The 23,797-nt window shown below is 35.2% G+C and overlaps 1 protein-coding gene across 1 annotated transcript; it reads right to left on the reverse strand.

The window, feature by feature from the left end:
* Positions 1–1,910: 1,910 nt before the first annotated feature.
* On the reverse strand, positions 1,911–21,068 carry LOC145255687 (thrombin inhibitor hemalin-like). The gene is made up of 2 exons (XM_080114255.1): positions 20,377–21,068; positions 1,911–2,343 (listed from the first exon to the last, which is right to left on the reverse strand). The coding sequence occupies exons 1-2, from the start codon at positions 20,471–20,473 to the stop codon at positions 2,030–2,032; spliced, it is 411 nt and encodes a 136-aa protein (XP_079970381.1). The 5' UTR covers positions 20,474–21,068; the 3' UTR covers positions 1,911–2,029.
* Between the last annotated feature and the right edge of the window lie 2,729 nt (positions 21,069–23,797).

A 23,797-nucleotide genomic window follows, 5' to 3' on the forward strand; every position in this document is an offset into this window, starting at 1 on the left:
AGATGTACGGATATATATATATATATATATATATATATATATATTATATATAACTACTTAATTTACTCACATAAAATTATATACGAAAGTATAAATTTATGCGTAAACTTAAGCATTTACTTCAAAAGTGCTCAATACGTAGGTAGAGCTAGTTAGTAAGTTGTAAAATATATATGGCGATTAAGCTACACGGAATATTCCGCGTTTCATCCACTCTAGGACTCTTCAGGCGCATAAGCCTGAAGAGTCCTAGAGTGGATGAAACGCGGAATATTCAGTGTAACTTAATCGCCATATATATATATTTTATAACTTTCTATATATTATGTATATATATATATATATATATATATATATATATATATATATATATATATATATATTAGAATAATTTAACAATCAGTTAGTAAGGAAACCTGTGATTGTAAGATTTACAAAATATTACTGGCGGTAATATTCTATAAGTTATCCCATCTAAATAAGAATTGCTTGATATATATATATATATATATATATATATATATATATATATATATATATATATATATTACTTTTCAGCGAAACATGCATAAGAGAAAAATGTCCAAACATAATAATTTCATTTATATATATACATATACATATATGTATATAATATATGTATACATATAATATATATATATATAATATATATAATATATACATATATATATATATTATATATATATATAATTATATATATGTATATAATATATATTATATATATATATCTACATACATATATACATATGTATTTATAATATATATAGTATATATATGTATATGTGTGTGTGTGTGTGTGTGTGTGTGTGTGTGTGTGTTATTATTCATCAAACTACTGTTCTCATCTTGAGTATGGTTTTCACAACGTTTCGGTCGATATAACCTCTGACCTTCTTCCGGTGTATCTTGTCGAACTCGGAAATGTTTCTGTCGAACTCGGGAACTCGGGAATTTGGGCGGAATTTCGAGCATAACCCTTTATTTACATCCGCAAGGACCCGTGGCTCAGTGGTTAGAGTACTGGGAAAAATCAATTGTAAAAGTGATATTCTCCTGAAGGTTGAAGGTTCAATCCTCAATGTGGGCAACCGAAAAATACATTAGCGAATTACTTAGGACCTCTATCCAGTCATCGCTGGCGAAACAAGAACCCGCTACCCTCGTGATGTAAATGAAGGGTTACGCTCGAAATTCCGTCCAAATTCCCGAGCTCGACAGAAACATTTCCGAGTTCTACAAGATACACATGAAGAAGGTCGGAGGTTATATCGACCGAAACGTTGTGAAAATGACACTCAAGATGAGAACAGTAGCCCGATGAATAATAATACAAATAAGCTCTCCTCATCTCACAAATTCAGAAAAGTAGTACAATATATATATATATATATAATATATATATATATATAAATATAGTACAATATATATATATATATATAATATATATATATATATATATATATATATATATATATAAATTAGGCAGCTGTTTCAATGTAATAAACCCGACGAAGGAAGGAATAGCCGCTTGTAACAATGATTCAAAACAAAGTATGATTATGTTCCTTATGTTGATGATAGTTATGCAAATGTGATAAGTTAATAGAATAATATTCATTTTTAAACCATTTTGTTGAACTGCTAAAGCCATATAGAATCTTTTATTATGTTTTGTAAGCTGCCAACTTTTTTTCGATTAGAAATAATGAATCGCTCCAGTCCAAAATCTGCATAGCTGGAGTAAATATGTTGTGAAAGAAACTTAAACGAAATACTTTTTTTTTCTTAACAACATGAGCCAACGATAAAGAAAGGGAAAGGGTGTGATATTTTAGGACTGAAGCAATTTTCGTCTAACTTTGAAAATCCGACCGATTAAATTGTATGCATTAGATGGATATATGTATATGTGGTGTGTGTGTGTGTGTGTGTGTGTGTGTGTGTGTGTGTGTGTGTGTGTTACCAAATATGTTACAGAATAGACGTAAAAAAGGGAATAAAAATTCTTTTATAATTTGGAAAGCATATTGATATAAGATTTCCACTTTTGGATCCACTTGCGCAAATTTATCACGAAATCTATTTTGACGGGAGCCTTTGTAGTTGTCGTGATTTTCCTCATCAAGCTTTGTGCGTTCAGATCATCTCGGGGGTCGGGTTTCCCCTTGCACATTTGCATACATTCTTTGAGGGTCCTGAAGTTGTTCTCATTGCCACCCCTGCCAGTGTATGTGAAGCGGCGACAAAGGTCCGTTTTATGCTCGAAATAATAACGAGTCTCCATTTGGTTCCCGGTGCCTTTCTTAGGAATCATATAGCATTCTGAAAATAACAAATGAAAAAAAAATATATATTTAAACGTAAACATTGTGTATAGATTTTGAAATTTTGAAATGTTAATCTATATAAATAAAACAGTATGTGTATATGTACGTGAAAATATTTAACCTATAAACTCTTTAACTACTGGTCACATAACACTGATTTAACACTGAGATTAATGAGGGCGTTGCTTCAAAAGTTTTACGTATTGTTTTAATATCGTGTAAAAGAAATTCGAATATATAAATAAATATTCAATCAAATATATATATATAACAAAGACAAATAATCAGAAATGGATAAGACGCAAAACTTTTTTTATTAAAAATATTGTTTTAAATTGTGTACACTTTACAGAATAATAAAAATAATATATGCATTTATTCCTTTTAAACTTTTCAGATTAAATAAAAGTTTGCGTTTTTTTTTTTGTTTTTTTTTTTGTTTTTTTTTTTGCAAACAAACGACAAACATTTTTAAAAATACATTTTATTTACAATTTTTTAATAACTTATTTTTTATAAAAACAAAAAAGAAAAACTTTGAAATTTACTTACCACCTCATGAGGGTTAATTTAGGACTTTGAAAATAGCGTTTTATTTAATAACAGTTTTATTTACAAAATTTATTTTTAACAATGTATTTATAACAAAACGCATTTATAAATAAAATACAAAATAAAAAAGTTTACATTTTTATATAGTGAGCCAACAAACAAAAATATTTAAAAATACAAAATTTTATTTACAAATCTTTTAGAAACTTGCTTTTTATATAAAAAGAGCAAACAAACTTGGCTATTTACTGACCTTCCCATGCCGGTAAAGATCGACATAAAGTGGAGATTTATTATAAGAAAATAGGGTGTCATATATAAGCATTATAAAACATCGAATTTTAATGTAGATTTCTCCCCAAATAAAATAAAAATTAAAATTGTCTCAGTTCAGAAGGATTTCTAATTACTTTTTTTTAATGCGTATTAGTTGCCCCATCTACTAACAAATTCAATGTAAGGTTTAAAAATGCATAATTATAAAAACTGTTTTTTTTTACTTACAAACACATTTTAATTTAAAAACCTTGTGTAAACCCCCATTTTTCGAAGTGTAAAACTTCTAACATCGTTCTCGTTGGAGGCAAATAAATGCTAATTTTTTTTTATATCTAAAACATACAAGTTAAAAATATTTCTAACTAAAATGTATTTTCAACATAAAATGTTTCTTTGCTTTTTTGCTTCTAGGAAAAAATGTAAACAGTTGTTTTTTTTGTTTTGTTTTTTTTTGTAAAGTTTAGTTGTTGCAAAATAATCAAAAACTACTTAAAACAAACAAAAAGGCAGGTAGATGAAAAAGTAACTTTTATTTTTATGGTAAGATTTATTTATTGTATATTTGATTTTTACCCTTAGTCGCGTGTTAGCTTTACTGCTAAATCCCCGAATACTTTTAATAAAAACAAATATATTTCCGTCTGCTACCGAATTAAATCGCAACGCTAAAAGTGTGCGTATTTTTTAGCACAATATTTTATGTACAAGACCTCGCTATATGCACATTTTAAAAATAATAATAAATTTGTAAATAAGCCTCCTTTTTTTCAATAACAAAATAATATTATGTCTATAAGCACACTCTAAGTAAACACCGAATTTCACGAGCGTCTGAGACGCGGAGCTGCGAGAAGCGACAGTTCCTCGGCGGTCTTGCGCACAAGAGAATTTCATTAAGAAAGTGTAACTGTGAATTTCACAGCTCCAAGCAAGTTTTATTTTTTTATTTTTATATGAATTTGGAGATACCGACATTAAACTTAATGATTTTATAATGTACACATAAAAAATAAAATAATAATAATAATAAAAAAAACGTATTATTTTTAATTTTATCATTAATATTGTGTAGAAAAAACTTGGGAGTGCTGCAGTCCCACAGCTCCATGCATGCCACTGGAATTAGCTATGTCATAATAAATACGAAATCAAATATTAAAATATATTTAAGCGTATTTTACGACCTGGCAAGGCCAACCGCCCCCGCTAGTGTACTTATACAAAGCTGGCCTCGACTATCACTTTTGTGGGTTTTTCTTAATTCATGAAGTTCAGAAATCTATGGCTAACAATGTATCTCGCTGAGATGTTTGATCGAGTGTTTAATCAGGATATTAATTTATGCTTCAATATTTTCCAATATAATAACTATGTTACTCACTGTTTAATATGCAAATATATGAAGTAAATTCATAAAAACGGAAACCAAATAATCATATTCTAGAGGGGGTATGGATCTTTAAATGATTTCAGGAAGGAATATGAGCCAAAAGAGTTTGCAAGCACTCATTTATCCGCAATAAATACCATTTTTAAACATGATATAATTCGAAAAATTGTGTCATCATGATTATAGTCCCATATATTGATAACATATTACAAGAAAACAACAATTATTACTCAAATAACAATTAACAGAACAATACGAATTTATGAAACTATTTAACTCTTTATTCGTTTTCTCTATTTTTAATCAAATCAATCAGCCTCCTATCAATAGAGGATGCTAATGTATGCACTTGCTGAGGTGTGATTTCAGAAGATACCTTCTTGATTCTCTCCCAAATGTCTTTTTTACTATGGAATTGATGCCCGTTTTCGTAAACCTTCCTCTTCAGAATCGACCAGAGGTTCTCTATCGGATTCAAATCCGGGCTGTTAGATAATTAGATTCTGGTTGAGAGCATCATTTTGTGAATTCAACCAGTGCAATAAATTTGCTTCCAAAAACTTGCAGTAGTTCACAGAATTCATTTTGACACAGTCAGGGACAAGAAAAGGACCAACAATCTCACTTCCAATAATACCAGCCCAAATCATCGCTCCTCCTCCTCCCTGTTGACGTATGAATCGCAAGCGTGGGCTATTGCCTTTTAAGAAGCCATCCCTTGGCCCAACCGTCGGGGCCGTCGAGGGTTGCTCTGGCCTCATCAGTCCAGAGAACATTTAGAAAATTGGTTTTCAAATATTTAGTGGCCCATGCTAGTCGCTTCTGACAGTTTATACTACTTAAAGGAGGACATTTTGTCTGTGTTCTCTGGTTGGCTATCTTTTTCAAAATCCGATTTCGGGTCCTTTTAGAGTTGCCAGACATTCCTGCGTGGTCGAAAATAGCTTTGCTTGTGCTGTATGGGTTTGCTAGCAAACTCTTCTTGATTTTTCTAATATCTCGTGGTGAAATCACCTTTGGTCTGCCACTTTTATGCTTTTTTCTTCCATTTTTGCCGTCAAGGACGAAACGTTTCACAGTTCGGTGATCTCGTTTCAAAATTTTCAAAATTTTCGAAATTTCCAATGTAGACTTCTTTTCAGCAAGAAATCTAATAACTTCACCCTTCTCCCTATCTGTCAACCTCTTTCCTTTAGCCATTATCAATAAATTAAGATTACCTGCATAAACTTTTGGCTCACCTGAAAAGTGGAAAATGTCGAACTATTATTAAATTCTGGCTTTTATTCTAAAATGTAGTAATGGAACGAACCAGAATGGCAACCAGCAAATGATGGAAGAGTCCGAAATGAAAAATAAAGCAAAATTAATAAAGAAATTGAGAAAAAATAGGTCTGCAAACTCTTTTGATCCCCACTGTAGTTATTATTAGTCACTTGTTGTTCTCTACCCCCAAATGATCAGTAAACTTTGTTATAGTATATCTTTCTTTTAGCCCTTGGTAATTCTGAGTTCCAGAACAAGAATTCAGCTAATCTGGTGGAATTTCCAGCTGAGCGCTGTTACTTGAGGTCATCCTCATCATCATCATCATGCAGTCCGTCAGTCTGGACGATGACTAGTTGAGGTCTCAGTGCTTTATCCCTCGGTGTTGGCGTAGTCTCACTCCATCACCACAGGACTTTTCACCTTGGCTCAGAACTTGCTTGTGCAGTTTAGGTGTAGTATCTGTTGCGCATCAGATAGACACTCTCTGAACCTCCAGTACTCATGGCGAACCCCTGACGCCTGGCAGCAGAGGAGGCTGCAGCTTCTGGCCGAAAGTAATCTCAGCGAGGTAAACCGTCGCCCAATCGTGTCCGCTACTACGCCTTTTCTTTCTGGATGAGGTTTCATAGCCTTTTAAGGAAAACTATAGGATTTGAAGTTAGTGTTCCCATCTCTTAGCCTTTTGCTTTGATAAGGTCCACAAGGCAGTGGTGTTTGATTTTGGAGTTGGTTCCCCTAGTCTTCGCCCAACTAAGGGAACACACAAGGCAGTGGGGTAGGGGTTGGTAGTGTGCCAGGGTGTGTCCACACATCGGTGGGCCATAACGCACTACCTCTGGGGTCCCCTACTACTCCGAGATCTACGAGTTTAGCCTGGGGCCGCAAGTCACCCAATTACCGTGTGTGGCCAATATGGAGGCACTGTAGGAGAGGCTATGTACTGGCAGAGAGGACTTATGCATAGCTGCTCCCTTTTTACCACGAGGTTAGCCAGCGGTGTTAGCTGGAAGCGAGAAAGCATGCAAGCATGAACTTAACACTAACTTATACCTAACACACTAGACGCATCACATCCCCATGCCGGATTAAGAATCCAAACGCACTCACAACTTTTTTTTACTTGAGGTAACATCACAAGAAGAAGGTGTATCATTCTTCGTATGAGTCAGTGTAAAGCCGTGTCAAATCCGGCAGAAAATTGGGCCGTTGCAGTGGCCTTTTATCTGTCGGGCGGGGGTATTAGTTCTGTGTAATTATAGGGGATCAACCAACTTAGAGATTGCCTTCCTTTGTTAGGATAGAGTTAGTTTAATGTTAATTGTCTAAGGCGCCCAGACCGGGGAATGCCAATGAATCTGGTCAATGAATTTATAATAGACCAGATGGGCCGTTCTTTAAGACCGCATACTTGATTCTCCTCAGTTCTCGGTCTTGTGCCACTTCTTCCTGTGACAGGAAGGAAGTTAATAACCAGTTCGTTTTGTTTTAATCATTTATTCACACAGTTTCTGTTGAGTAAATAGAATTAAACAAATAAAATTTTGATAAAAGAAGCGGTTTTATACTGGGATGGAGGGTGTGTATGTGTGTTCGATTTATGCAAACGTCTGTGAGCGGAAATTAATTGTTATTCTAAATCTGTCTATTTAATTGGTAAACACTTGGTACACAGATACTGAAAAAAGGTGGACAATTAAGTTTCCCAGGAGCCCACATGAGAAATCGGGAAAGCGATTCAGTATCGGACGAATATATTCTGCTTGGTTCCGTTTGATGCGTGTTGTTATTTATCATTTTAAAAATAGAACATTCAACATTTTCAATAACATACAAATGTGGAAACAACAATAGCATTTGTCAATAAATAACGTCAAAACAACTTTACATATTTTTCTGGTGATTATGAAACTATCTTTCTTTTTTTTCTTTTTTGTTTGTAGTTTGTATAAAAATTAGTATGGGACGATTCCAATATTTTTCCCGATTCTGATACAATGACCGATTCCGTACTAAATTCCCGATTCCGATACAATTACCGATTCCGATTCCAATTTTTTATAAATCTCTAATTATTTAGCTATAAGATTGTTATTTCCCCCGAGTTTCGTAAAAAAAAAAAAAAAAAAAGAAAAAACATGTTAAATGTGCAGATATTTTCCTAAACGTCAAAATACACTTGTGGAGGATGATCTATCGATTTTAGATTTGCTGGTATTTCAAAATCAATAAATATTTATTATTTCATCGTTGTTACCAGCAATGGAAGATTTTGGTTTAAACAAAATCAAATTTAAAAAAAAACAATTAAAAGAATCGTTTTAGCATTTGAAAATACGCATCAATTTTTTCTGATTCCGATACCGATTCCGATACCCCCAAATCTTTCGATTTTTCTGATTCCCGATTCCGATTCCAATTAATCGTCCCAACACTAATAAAAAATCTATTAAATTAACTCATTAAATACAGTCAGGTGATATCGACTACATCTTTTCACGCAGATCTGTAAAAGATAGATGGAAATTCAGATATTATCCACAGACGGAACAATGCCCTATGTCAGTTTTATAGCTTAAAAGTAGTCGGCCGTCACAAAGACATATATACCCATTCATTTATATATTAATAACGTAGTACATTTAACGTACGTGCATACGTGTGTCATGATTTCTAGATTATAAATTATTCGATCAGGAGATCCTATTTATTAAATGAGATAATAAAAAGTGATAACTACAAACATTAAATTAGCGAATCTATATACTAATTTAATGTTCGTAGTATTTTATCACTTTCTATCCTTTGATCGTCGAAGACGCAATGTTAAAAAAATGTTTAATAAAAAAAATAATGTAGCTTTTTGGCAGTACGTAAAACTAAAATATACCTATGTGGTTTTCTGGCCAGACTCCAAGAATAGTATCTGTTCTGTCTAAAAATGTTGTGTCAGTCAACCATATACCGGAAATATATCACAGACTCCCACAAGGTATTAGAGATAAACCGTAATAATCAGATATATTCTTAAGCTACATTAACCAGATTACTAAGATAAATACTTCTACAGGTTTAACAAAAGAACTGCAATAATATCGCGGGGTTTCAATTCACGTCCACAGAATGCCTAGAAAATATATATAGCATATAAAAGATGCCGCTGTGAAATTTTCACAGGTCCACCTTGTATATATATATATATATATATATATATATATATATATATATATGTATATGTATATGTATGTATGTATGTGTGTGTGTGTCTGTGTGTGTGTCTGTGTGTGTGTGTCTGTGTGTGTGACGTTACACTTGTTTATACACATACGCAGACCTAACACGTTGTATCAGAATACGCCGAGACAAAAAATAACTCGAACTCACTTTTTTGTACCAATGACTATTATTTCCAGATACATTCCTTAATAAGCCGTGACTGTGCCCCTTCTCTCTGAACTCTATTCTCTCGAACGTCATCAACGTCTCTATCTAACGTGATCGTCTTCTCTGACACCTGTCCTCTTGAATGTGTTCTCGAACGTGCTCCCGAACGTACTGCTGTGTCTTTGCACGCGTTCTTTTTCATGGCGTCATTTTATATTTCGTATGCATTTGATCTGTTAGATATATTCATATATATGTTCTGCTCTGTTAGATATATGCATATATATATGTATATATATGTCCATATATATATGCATATATAGATGCATATATGCATGCATATCTATCTATCTATCTATCTATCTATCTATATATATATATGTGTGTGTGTGTGTGTGTGTGTGTGTGTGTGTGTGTGTGTGTGTGTGTGTGTGTGTGTGTCTTTGTGAAGGCAAACTGCTTTAAAGCTATAAGACCCAGGTAGGGCATTGCTCCTTATGTGAATCATATCTGATTACTAGTCTATTTCTGCCAGATTTTCGTGATGAGATCGAGATAAACTTACTATTTATTTTCATTTGATGAACAATAAAACTATTATCCAATGAAAACGTTGCGTTTGTTCTAAATCGAAAATTCAAAGTAGATTTTTATCAATCATAATGTAACGACTTTTTCGACGTTTTTGATTCCCTTGGTGTTTTTTTATCCGATTATCATAGAAGGGACCAGGTGAAGGTTGCTAAGATTTGTAAGTGAAAAATTGTGCTACGGAATCGATTGGATTTGAACTTGATCCCCGCCCCCAAATAATCAGTACAGGTTGTTTTCCGCTTCACAACTGTCACCTCTCAATATATCATATATCGATAAATATACTAGTTATATTGAGCGCTATTTTTTCGACACAATTGTGTCAGAGATAGACAGTAAATAATGGTAACATTCGCATCGTTAATACTCAGCAGTTGCACGGAATTTTTTTTCTCGTACGTTTTTTTTTTTTTAGGGTTTTTTTTTTTTAATATAGAAAACTAGCATTAATTGAGGGATATTTTTAATCTCGTACGATTACCTGTCACCTTTTCGTTAAGAAATTATCAAAGAAAAGCAAAAACGGAGCAAACACATAGAGCTAGCCACAGAGTTTAAAGGGATATGGAAGATGAAGAAAATCAAAACAATACTTATAATAGTAGGAGCACTAGGAACAATCCCGAAAAACTTGGAAAAAAAGAATGGGAGAAATTGGAATCAATGGAATGACTGGAAAAATACAAATAATATCAGCCAAAATCCTTGAATGTGGAGACTAACGTACATGAGCCACATTTTTTTTTTTTTTTTTTTTTTTTTTTACATTTTCACCCCAAACAAGGCAAATTGCCACTTTGGTGTAGGGGGCTACTATCAGGGGCAACAACTACTGGGGTACTATATAGGGATTTGGGCAGCAAGGTGTCGGTTCACGTTACACTTGAACTTCTGCACGTCAGTACTGTTGGGGAAGCAGGGACCTGGGATGGAATTCCAGAGTCTAGCGGTTCTGGGGAAGAAACTATTGGAGTAAAAAGATCTTTTACATCTAAGGATCTCTACAGTGTGGGGGTGGGATTTAGTAGCCTGTCGGGTTTGTCGAGGGTGCACACGTCGTGGGGGCACAAGTGATTACAGTTCGTCAGAGCATTCACCACTAAAATACTTGTAGAAAAGGCAGAGGGATGCAACATTTCGTCGATGGGACAGAGGCTGAAGCTTAGATGCCAGTTCAGGGCCTATCAGGCTTGCGACTCTCTTTTGAACCTTGTCAAGGAGCGAGAGACTAGTAGCAGATGCACCAGCCCAGATGTGGCAGCAATACTCCATACATGGGCGAATGGTGGCCTTATAGAGGTACAGGATACTTTCGGGTGTTAGAAGTTTTCTAGCACGGTAGAGAGAGCCCACCTTTCTTGCAGCGGCCCTGGCAATGCCTTCAATGTAATTGTTCCAACTCATGTTTCCTGTGAACGTTAGGTCAAGGAGTTTGAAAGATGGACTCTCAGATAAAGAGTCGTTGGTCATTGCTATAGGTGGTAGAGAGGGTTTCTTGTAATTATTGAATGAAACTAGTTTAGTCTTGGCAGCATTGAACGCGACCAACCACTTTTGTCCCCGTTCCACTACAGATTGGAGGTCTTCCTCTAGTGTTTCTGCCATTTCTTTAGAAATGTGTTCATTCGTCTTCCTGTCGTGCCTGCCATAGAGTGTAGTGTCATCAGCATATATACCCATCTCAGAGGCAATGTTGTCGGGGAGGTCATTTATGAATATCAGGAACAATAGAGGTCCAAGGATAGAACCCTGGGGCACCCCCGCATTTATATCATATTGTTTAGATGTACAACCGTCGAGGACAACCTGGATTTTTCTCTTATCTAAGAAGGATTTAATTATGTTAAGTATTCTACCAGTGATACCGTATGATCTGATTTTACTGAGGAGACCCTCATGCCATACCCTGTCAAAAGCCTTAGATATATCTAGAGCTACCGCTCTGCCATCCCCCGCTTTGTCCAGTGAATGGTATATACGTTCAGAGATCACAGTTAGGATGTCTGCTGTGGAACGGGCTTGTCTAAATCCATATTGTTTGTCAGTCAGTAGTTTAGCATCTGTAAGATGATGGACTAGAGCATGGTTAATTATGGTCTCAAATATTTTGACAAAAGGTGGGAGGAGGCTAATGAGGCGATAATTTGATGGGTCTGTCCTTTCGCCAGAATTCTTGAATACTGGTACAACAGAAGCAGTTTTCCAGCAGACCGGAAAGCAAGCTTCATTAAGGCATTTGTTTGAAGAGAACTGAAGCTACTTCGGCTGAGCACTTTTTTAATAGCACAGCTGGGATAAGATCAGGTCCACATGCTTTTGAGGTATTAAGGTTTTTTATGATAGCATGCACCTGAGCAGGTGTGGTTTTCAGATCGTCTAGTGTGGCGTCTGTCCGCATAGGAAAGCCAGGTAGGGGGTGGTTGGAAGGGTCCAGTGTGGAGTTTGAGGCAAACCGACTGGCAAGCATGTTAGCCTTGTCGGTTGCTGAGGAGACAACCTTGTGATTGTTGGTAAGTGGGGGAATTGTTGATTGCCCATTATTTACTACACTGTTGTAGATTTTCCAGAAGTCTCGAGTTCCTAGTTTTTGTGCAAGCCAGACAAACTGTTTCAGAGGCAAAGCCAGACAAACTGTTTCAGAGGCAAAAAATGAAGCGCTACAGGGAACCAAGAACGTTAAAGCGGCGTACCTATAAGTCCTCTAACCCCACCTCATTCCCCCATTACCGCCCCCACCCAAAAAAAAGAGTAAGTCCGAGGAGAGCACTGACCAGACCCCCGCTGGACAAGTGTGAAGAAAACTGGGACCTTAAGGAAGCTTATTGCCACTATAATTCCAGTGAAAACCAATGGCCGCTGCCAATGAGAAATCAATGGTAAGCGGCTGTTGCGGTAATGCAAAGTCATTTACAAATGTTATCGAAAGAGATGGAGAGTACTGGAAACCTGGGGAGACTTGTTGATCACTCAGCTTTCAGGGAACACCACAGGTTGTTATCAAGGGGAGAACTTTAATTACCTGTGTGAAAGCTCCTTGTGAGCCATAATAATAATAATAATGATAATAATAATAATAATAATAATAATAATAATAATAATAATAATAATAATAATAATAATAATACAGTATAGCTAAAAAACGATAAAGTCGTAAAAAAAAAATCCGGGCATGTAGAAACTGCTACAGAGGTAAAACACAGAGAAACGTCACATGGAAGCAAGAAAATTGAAACTATAATTGTAAATCAACCTCCCAGACGCATCCAAAACATGGGGGAGAGGGATTGGTATCAATAGGCACCATACTAAAGAGCTTAAGAGGGTCGATGAGGAGAGAAAGCACTAGCCAGACCTCCGGTGTATGAGTGCGAAAATGACTGAGAACTTTTCCAGTGCGGACCAATGGTCGCTACCAATGAGAAATCATGTAAACGGCTGTTGCGATAATGCAAATTCATCTGCAAATGTTATCGACAGAGGTGAGAAGTACTGAAAATCTGGGGAAACTTGTTGTTACTCAGACTCCAGAGAACACCACAGGTTGTTCTCAAAGAGAAATCTTTTATGATTGTCTGTGTGACTACTAGTGAGTAAATAATAATAATAATAATAATAATAATAATAATAATAATAATAATAATAATAATAATAATAATAATAATAATATTTTGGTGAGTTTTGTCCATTAACTAGGATTATAATAAATGTAGACTCTGTGGACAAAACGACGAAGCAGTAAATAACATTCAATCAATGCAACGAACTAGCCGAAAGAAAAACAGAAACAGAAGACACTGCACTTTTGAAGTTATCGGAGACAGCATTGGAAAATAAAAAGCACAAAATCCCTTTGAACATAAAATTAACAAAAAATGCTCATCCAGTTTAGTTCAGATAGAAACCGATTGTGAAAATTCAAATATATAATAGTAAACAATAGATATCAGACATCAATTAATACATATTCCTTCAAATTTCAATTTCTTTAGAATAGTTTTATAGGATTTTAGGGCGGGAGCGGGGAATATTATAAATATTTCAGATTTGCATTGAATTTGATCCATAGTCATCAGCCGCGAATGAAGCAAGATTTCCTGTATTGTAATTTCTTCATAAAATCCTTTAATCTTAAGCCTTAAATTCAAGACATTTCCTAGAATAAAAATTACATGATAGATTTTGAACAAAATTGGAATAAGGATTCTAGACATAAGGTTTAGGATCCTTATATCTTAAAAATAAAATCCCAGATATATAACTCTGTATCTTGTTAGCCAGAATGATGCTGAAAAGTCCGGTAAAGAATCTGACCTCTTTCAGAATGAATGAAGACACCATCACTAGAATCTAATTTTCCATTGTTTTATGTATATCTGGATATAAAAGTCAAAGTTTCTGTGTGTGTATATTTCCCTACTAAACTACTCTGTCAATTTTTAGTCTACAGACTCAAGATTTGGCATAACGGTATTGAGATTTGGAAAAAAATATTAATCAGTTTTCGGCCAGAAATTTGGCTGTCAAGGGGTCAAAGTTTAACGATTTGATCTTTGAAAACTTTTCCGACAATTTTGGGTCTAAACACTTGAAATTTTAGATGTAGGTTATTTTGACATGGATCAAACTTGTTAATTTGATTTGAGCCTAAAATAATAAATGTTAAGGGGTCAAAATTGGGGTCAAAGTTTTAAAAAATGTTGACCTCTACAGTCTCTACCAAATTACTCAGCCAATTTCTGGTCTAAACATTTGAAATTTTACATCATGTGTATTCAGACATAGGGCAAGCTTTTTAATTTTTTTTTGGCCAATGAAATTTGGCTGCCAAGGGGTCAAAGTTCAAAAGATTTGACCTTTGCGATCTCTAGCAAACTATTCAGCCAATTTTGGGTCTAAACATTTGAAATTTTACATAAAGGCTATTCAGGCATACAGCAAGCTTTTTAATCAGTCTTGGGCGAAAATTTGGCTGCCAATAGGTCAAAGTCGAAAGAGTTGACCTTTGCAGACTCTACAAAACTCCTCCGCCAATTTTGGGTCTAAACACTTGAAATTTTAGATGTAGGTTACCTGGACATAAGTCAAACTTTTTCATATATATATATATATATATATATATATATATATATAAAGTTATGAACAGTACATAGGGCCCGAGATAGGTTTTATATCAGAATTCATCTGATAAATATCGAAAATCAATAATCGAAAAAATCTAGTCTAATTTTGATCAAAGTTAACACCTTTATACAGTCTAAAATTATTCGTGCATTTAAGAAGTTTTATCACGCCACAAACAGAAGAGCACGGCGTATGCAAGTAACAATAGGTTATTTGATAAGACAGGGGTGTATCGCAAACGATATTTCTGCTTAAACACAATTGAACCATGACATTTGACTTTTGCATTTAAAACTTTAATTCATACCATTATATAAAATAATTTTATAAAACCAATAGTAGGTTCTCTACACTGCAATGTAGACTAAAATATATTATGGACTAAGTCACTGTGGGAAGTCACGTGAACCTTTCCCGGTGCATCGCAATGGGTTCCACAACAAGAGCAGGCAATAAATCGATTCGATTGAAAAATGGGCGATTTTACCGATTTCGATGACAATAAAAGTATTGGAAGTGTGGAACATTCGTTGATCCTTATTCAATCCCGGGCAACACCAGGTCTCCCTGCTCATATATATATATATATATATATATATATATATATATATATATATATATATATATGTATGTATGTATGTATATATAGTCTAGGCGCTGTATGTACCGCGCCAAGTTGAAATTTCCAGGTTGGTATCTAGGGTTGCATTAATTCACTGGGAGAGATGCATCCCTAGTCTTCGTTAAGACAAGTATCTAGGAGAAGGAAACTCTGATGTAAAACCCTGCGGTTTACTGTATACTCTGTTTTGTGGCAGTTGTCTGCACCGACAAAGGTTAGTAGTAATACCAAAAAGTGTGGATAGTTCTACACAAAGCTTTCACCACTATAAACAAATCATTTGTGTGAATTTCCCAACAACTTGATTGTTGTGGCAGAAGCTCATATGTCGAAACCGACGGGAGAGTCCATCATACACACACACACACACACACACACACACACACACACACACATATATATATATATATATATATATATATATATATATATATATATATATGAGTGCGTGTGTATATATATATATGTGTATGTGTGTATTTGTGTGCGTGCGCGTGTGTGTGCGTGTGTGTGCGCGTGTGTGTATGCCTGTGTGTGTGCGTGTGTGTGTGTGTTATTTTTTCTTTTATATAATATATATGTGCAAAATTGTATTTTTATTTTACTTTTTAAACCGTAATCTATGTACAGGTGTTTCGCTGATCCATAGCTAATCAGCATGGCTTGACTCTATTAATTTCCGTTATCTCCTAAGTAAGGAACGCTATTCAATTATCGCTAAAAAAAAAACTATATATACTTTTCTGTTTCGTTACACATATACTATATGGACCTTGGCCTTCGGGACAAGATCAAAGTGTAGTATCTGTTCTTCAGATGCTGCACTTCTATTTCTTGTTCTCTTTCGGTGGAGGAGAAATCCTTCACGACTGAGACAATTTTTATTTTTGTACCTTTTCTCCACGTTAAAAAACGACCCTGGTGTCTAACTCTGTCCCGTGGGGAGGCATAGTAAATAGGTACACATATACTATATATTTATTTCATTTCTAAGATGATGTCTTTATGCAAGCTTTTATCAATGTATAAACCTGGCTACTGATGAGAAGCATCAAGCTTCGAAATGCCAATTATTATTCCTTATTTGTGCATTTTTTTTTTTCAGGCTATTGTTGTTTCACCACGTTTTGGCCAAGTCACCCTCTGGCCTTCTTCAGGTGACTCAAGTCAGAATTTTCATTGTTTTTTTTTTTTTGTTTTTTTTTTTACTCATATTCGCACCAAATAATTCATATGGACGTAAGGGGCTACTATTTTGGACAATTTTTAGGGGAGTTAAGCGAGATATCGGTTTAAATTACATTTAAACTTCTGCATGTGAATACAGTAAGAGAAGCAGGTAACAGGAAGGGAATTCCACAGTCTAGCAGTTCGAGGAAAGAAACTATTAGAGTAGAAAGTTTTCTGACACATGTGGACTTTTACAGTGAAGGGGTGTGATTTTGTCGCTGAGCGGGTTTCTCAGGGGATATGTACGTCGAGGCGGTACAAGTGCATTGAGTTCATCAGAGCAAGTTCAATTAAAATACTTGTAAAACATCGGGATGCAACGTTGTTGCACGGGAAGGGGATTGGGGTTTACTTGACAGTACGGGACCTTATTAGATTGGCGACGCTGCTTCGGACTGTCCAATAGGGAGAGATTAGTGATAGATGAAACATTCTATATATGGCAACAATACTCCATGAATAAGCGAATGGTGATTTGTACAGGTACAAGGTACTCTCAGGTGTGAGTAATCTTCTAGCACGATAAAGGGAGCCCACCTCTCTTTGATGCAGCGTTGTGAATGTCCTCAATGTATTTGTTCCAGTTCTTGTCCTTTTTATTCAAATCTATGTATGCATATATGTGTGTGTGCGTGTGTGTGTGTGTGCGTGAGCGTGTGTGTGTGCGCGCGTGTGTGTGTGCGCGTGTGTGTGCGCGCGTGCGTGTGTGTGCGCGCGTGCGTGTGTGTGCGCAGGTGCGTGTGTGCGCGCGTGCGTGTGTGCGCGCGTGCGTGTGTGCGCGTGTGCGTGTGTGTGTGCGTGTGTGTGTGCGTGCGTGCGTGCGTGTGTGTGTGCGTGTGCATGTGCGTGTGTGTGTGTGTGCGCGCGTGTGTGCGTGCGCGCGTGCGCGCGTGCGTGTGTGCGTGCGCGCGTGCGTGAGTGCGCGCGTGCGTGTGTGTGTGCGCATGTGTGTGTGTGTTCGCGTGCATGTGTGTGTGTGTTCGCGTGCATGTGTGTGTGTGCGTTTGTGTGTGTGCGTGTGTGTGAGCGTGTATGTGTGTGCGTGTATTTGTCTGTGTGCGTGTGTGTGTGTATGCCTGTGTATGTGCGTGTATGTGTGTGTACGTGTGCGTGTGTGTGTGTGTGTGTGTGTGTGTAAACGATGAATATTGGCTGATAATAGACTAAAGAAATTACATTATTTCATTACATCATTCAACGTTCAAATACAATGAAAGTTACATCTTTAATCCATGGAGTTTCGAAGATCTATATTTTTATCATCAGAGCAATGTAAATAGTACTGTAGTGTAAAAACACATTTCTAGAACAATATAAAATTTGAAACCTCAGAAATTACACTCGTGAAATATGATTGCCGAAGAAGTATGATGCAGTAGCTACATGTTATTTCTCTTTGTTATTATTGTTCTATCTATCATATTGAACACATCATTTAAAATAAGATTTATCTGATAATACGTCTATTTTAACTTGTATTTTCTGCTAATATATATATATATATATATATATATATATATATATATATATAGGGTGCCCTAATAAAATTATACACCCTTTAAATGAACATAAAACCAACATTAATTATAAGAACATAAAATAAACATTTATTATAAGAAAGAAAAGTTTCATACATCAAAATACTGTGAACAAATATAGAAACCAGTTAATTATCGAGAGTGTTCAAATTATTGGCCATTGTGGTCCATGAACAGCTGACAACGCTGATTGAATCGAAAACGTTCCTAATCAGTTCAATTGGAATGTTGACACACATTCTTTCAATGGTTGCTTTCAACTCATCTCTTGTAGATTGTTTTGTGGTGTGAACCCTGTGTTTAACATGCCCCGCTCACTCCAAAAAAGAGAAAAATGCAGGGGGGGGTCAAATCTTTTGAGCGTGGACAGTACTCAATACTTCCTCTTCGTCCTAACTGTTTCGCAGGTAACTATCACGATATGCTCTTACGTCATGATGATAGTGGTAAGGGCTCCATCCTGCTGGAAGTGCCATTCTTTATCCCTAAACATCTTTTGGGGACGTGGTATGGAGTATTCACGTAGCAAGTTGAGATAATTTAAAGAGTGTATACATTTTATATATATATATATATATATATATATATATATATATATAGAGAGAGAGAGAGAGAGAGAGAGAGAGAGAGAGAGAGAGAGAGAGAGAGAGAGAGAATGAGAGATGGGTACTTGTGTAGAATTTGAACCAGACGTAACTAACCGTCTGCTCAGCTTCGCTCAGAAAATGACGTCATGCGCTTGAGTTTGACTGTAATCTGACGTAAGACGCCGATCAATGCGCGGCAAATCAGCAGACGACATTTGTGAAAATTATTGGAAAAAAAAATCCATGGTAGAATTATCTTTTTGAGTTTATGTGGAAACAGAAATTTGGTAATAATCCTTTTGTTTTCATCTTAAACCAGATATCGAAAAGCTACCTGGTTGGATCAGGGGAGTTTCTTCCATATCCGCTGTTCCTTTTCACCCCACATTGACATCGTCTGAAAAGTCTACCTACTCCTAAGGAAATGTCCCGGCTTCCTTAATTAAATCAATTTTTTTAAAAATCGGTTGCCCAGCACCACCCTAAATGAAAAACAAAATTTTTCATGAAAAGAAAAAAAAAGGTTAGTTACAAAATAAAAAAAAATGCAAAATAATAATATCTGAAGAAAATGGCACTTCTGCATTACCAATCTTTGTGTTCATCATCGTTTTGTCTTTATTGCGAGACTTCCTCGGGATAAATGAAATTAAGAAAACAAAATACCAGTACCAATATTTGAAAATATATTTTTGATGTAATGAAATGTATGATTCTGTTTCGCTTAAAAAATGAAAAAATTCGTTGAAAAATAAAAAAAGGGGGGAGAGGGCATAGCGTTGGGAAAGAGTGTAAGATTTTTTATAACGTCATATAGCAATATACATATATACAATATGTATACATATATACAATATGTATACATATATACAATATGTATACATATACATATATACAATATATATACATATATATGCATATATATACGTATGTGCAATATTTATACATGCATAGATAATATATATACATATATGCAATATATATGCATATGTAGATAATATATATATACATATACATATATACAATATTTACATATTTATATATATACATGCACATAAATATATACGCATATCTATACATATATAGATGCCTTATATATACATACACATATCTTTGCATAGATGTACGCATGTATGCATACATATACACATATATACACATGTACACACATATGCATATGTAGACACATATACATATATACATGTATTCATACATTTATCCATGTACATATACACATATACATGTTGTATACATGTACAACAGACTATATACCAGCTCTGTCCTCTATTGAGCACTCTTTAATAATCACGCGGATTTCATTGGATTTACGTCTAGGAAACAATCTATACAACCATTATATATATATATATATATATATATCATCGCGTTAGTTTAAAAAAAATAAATAAAATAAAACAAACAAACAAAGGCACTATTTAAAACAATGTTAAAACTTTATACTAACCAACAGGAATTGTAAGAAGACCGATGCCCACTCCGAAAACGGTTTGGAAGTAGAAAGCACAAAGACAGATGAGTACAAAGATGTTGGTAGGTTGCATGATGGTTCAATAAAGTTTGGTATTCCTTTTATTCTGATGTTTTTTATTTTTGTTTTGTTTTGTTTTGTTTTGCTTTTCTTTCTTTCTTTTTTTTCTTCTTTTCAGTTCGTTCGTTTTTTTTTGTTTGTTTTTTTTTTGCTTTTTTTTTTGTTTTTTTTTTTGTTTGTTTTTTTTTTTTGTAAACCGGTAAAAAAAGGGGGGGTCGCCAATAGGTTTTGTTTTTAGTTCACTTTACTTATTTTTGTTATTTGTTCCCACAATTAAGGGGTTTTCCTCTCACTGTGTTGTGTTTATCTAGCAAATGTTGCTATCGTGAATTTTGCGCAATGTTTTTGTGTCTCTCTTCTGAATAATATAATATATATTTTAAGAATGATGTCTTCCGCTGTTTATTCCGGACAACCGCACAGTGCAGTAAGTACGTGACGGAGCGAAACGACGGATTGGTCTAACTTGTAGTTCGCTTGTCGTTCGTGTGTTCTTCCAGCGATCTGGGCGAAGGTTCAGCAAGATTATAAAATTCATTCAAATATGAGTCGAATTTATATCCAGTTGTCTTTTCTTTCGTCCCACTTCCTGATAAAAAGATGTGTATATCCAAGACAGAAAGTACCGACGATCACCCCCCTGCCGACTTTTCTCCCACCCTTCCTCTTTTTTATTTGTGAGGACGGGTGAGGCTTGAAGAGACGAGGAAAGTGAGGGAGAGAGAGAGAGACTGAGAGACTCCTTTGTTCTCTCCGACCAATGTTTTGCACGTATGAGATTTTATATATAGATATAAATGAATAAAAAAAATATACAAAATATATATTCTCTAAGTTTCGGAATTGTTTTGAACGTGAGGTCAACACTCAAAACAACTGCGCTATCCTACGTTTCACAAAACTCGTGCGGCGTTGTTGTTGTTGTTGTTGTTGTTGCTGGTCAGGGTGTAGTGAGCGAAGGGAAAATGGTGTTGAGGAGTGGAGGCGTGAGAATGTGGCAGTGAACCTGGTTGGGAGGATTCTCAAATGTATAAATGAAAAACATTACAATTAACATTAAATAACAACTTGCGCCCACCTGTTAAATCTCTAAATTTCCTCTCTCTCTCTCTCTCTCTCTCTCTCTCTCTCTCTCTCTCTCTCTCTCTCTCTCTCTCTCTCTCTCTGATCCTGTCATATACTTCTTCCTCTCTCACTTTCTACCTATCTTTCACACACACACACACACACACACACACACACACACACACACATATATATATATGTATATTATTGATACACCTATCTTATGCATAAGATGCCTGTGTGTGTGTGTGTGTGTGTGTGTGTGTGTGTGTGTGTGTGTGTGTGTGTGTGTACACGTTCACGCTTCATATATTTCTTATATACTTCCTCACATACGGCATAATAACGTTGACGCACCAGATCTCGCCAGATCACCAAAGTTAAGCAACGATGGGGTTGGCCAATACCAGATGGGTGACCACTTGAGAATGCTATGCGCTGTAAGTACCGCGGTTAGACGTAGAAAGTTCAGGTTGGTATCTAGAAACGCGTTTAATTAACTGGGCGAGATGCACCCTCAGTCTTCGTTAAGACATGCATCTAGAAGAAGAAAACTCTGATAAAAAAAAAAAAAACTGAGGTCTACACTTTGCTTTGTCCTGTGGCAGCCATTGCACCGATTTAGATTAACAGTTGTACCAAAAAGTGTGATTGGTTCTTCTCAAAACTTTCAATACAAACAAATCACCTGAATGGATTTCCGAACAACTTACGTTGTTTGGCGGACCTGATACGTCGAAATCATTCCTTTCTTTTTAATGTTCTCTTTCTTCCTCTCAGATATTTGTACTCTTGTGTGTATGTGTGTGTACCCACTCTTTCGCTTTCTCAAATACTTTGGCACATTAATAGATTCTCACTCCCTATATATATATGTGTGTGTGTGTGTATGTGTGTGTGTATGTGTGTGTGTGTGTGTGTGTGCGTGACTAAGAACTGCGTGTATGAGATTCCATGTAAACCTGGAAAACCATACAAAGTAAGGTTGAAAGAACATCGAAATGTCATAATACGTGGAGAGATTGAAAAGTCAGGTATGGCTAACCATATCTGGAAGGACTAAAGGAAACCATCTGCTCTTATGGGACAAAGTAAAAATTATAGACCATGGAGAGCAAGACAAGCCGTGCATATGTTGAGTAACGATCAACTACCAAGCAGACCTAGTATAAAAAAATTCAACACCATCTGGAAGCCATTAATTATAAATAATAGATAATATATAATATATATAGATTGTAATTAAAATTATATATATATATATATATATATATATATATAAGAATAATAGGAAATATTATCCCAACGAATTAGAGAGATTAAAAAAAAAAGGAACAAGCTACACTATGTGTTCATCGATGTTTCGTCTTTATTTCGAGACTTCTACTGGATGAATGAAGTATTTGCTATATAAATTATTAAATACTTACATACACTAGTGTTAGTGTTTCCTCCTTTCAGGCATCATCAGTGCAGGGTGTCACGATTAATACCGGTCGATAGATTCGAGCCCGGCAACAGAAGCCATCTCTGGCACCATTAGCAAGGGCTTAATCCATTCAGCCACCATTAACCGCGAGAAATACTGTTGAAGTTTAAACATTTTTTGTTTTTAAATGTCTGTCAGAGTGATCTAATCATTATATGATGATCTGTGCATACGAGCTAAATTAATATATATATATATATATATATATATATATATTAAAATAATTAACTATTTATTATATAATATAATATAATATTATTATTATATGCATATCCTCTCACTTTCTCTCAAATGCTTTGTACTTTAGCACCAGATGCTCTCACAACAATTGCAGAGGGAGACCTTGAATGCCTACTAGACATTATCCTCGATTATCTAAAGTCTCTTTCTGTACAAGAGTTGGTCAGGACAACTTGGTATGTGGATACTTTTTCCCCCTGCAAGTAAACCCTGACTAAATATTCAAAATCGCATGGTATTCGCAGAACAAATAGGATCTCGTTTTGGTCAACTGGCATTTCCAGGATTGGTGCATCTTGTCCAAATGATCTTTCCTTAAGTAGCAACACGAAGCTGGACAATCCACCAGACTAGATGAATGCTTGTCCTGGAATCCAGTAAGAGTATGAGACTAAAAAGAAAGATATATATTAAAATGGTCGATTGGGGTGATGAAAATTATGTTCTCAACATCTTTACTAACTCAGTCTTTAAGAGATGTAAAGAATTAATTAATGGAACATTTGAATATCTGTGGATCTTATATAGAGTTTAAGTGTCAGC

Source organism: Euprymna scolopes, chromosome 31 (genome assembly GCF_053919585.1).
Source record: "Euprymna scolopes isolate OS-2025 chromosome 31, ASM5391958v1, whole genome shotgun sequence".
Taxonomy (NCBI): domain Eukaryota; kingdom Metazoa; phylum Mollusca; class Cephalopoda; order Sepiida; family Sepiolidae; genus Euprymna; species Euprymna scolopes.

Coding starts and splice junctions, on each gene's coding strand:
- LOC145255687 (XM_080114255.1), bottom strand. CDS start 20,473: ATGCAACCTACCAACATCTTTGTACTCATCTGTCTTTGTGCTTTCTAC. Junction 2,344..20,376: donor TCTTCTTACAATTCCTGTTG/GTTAGTATAAAG, acceptor TGTTATTTTCAG/AATGCTATATGATTCCTAAG.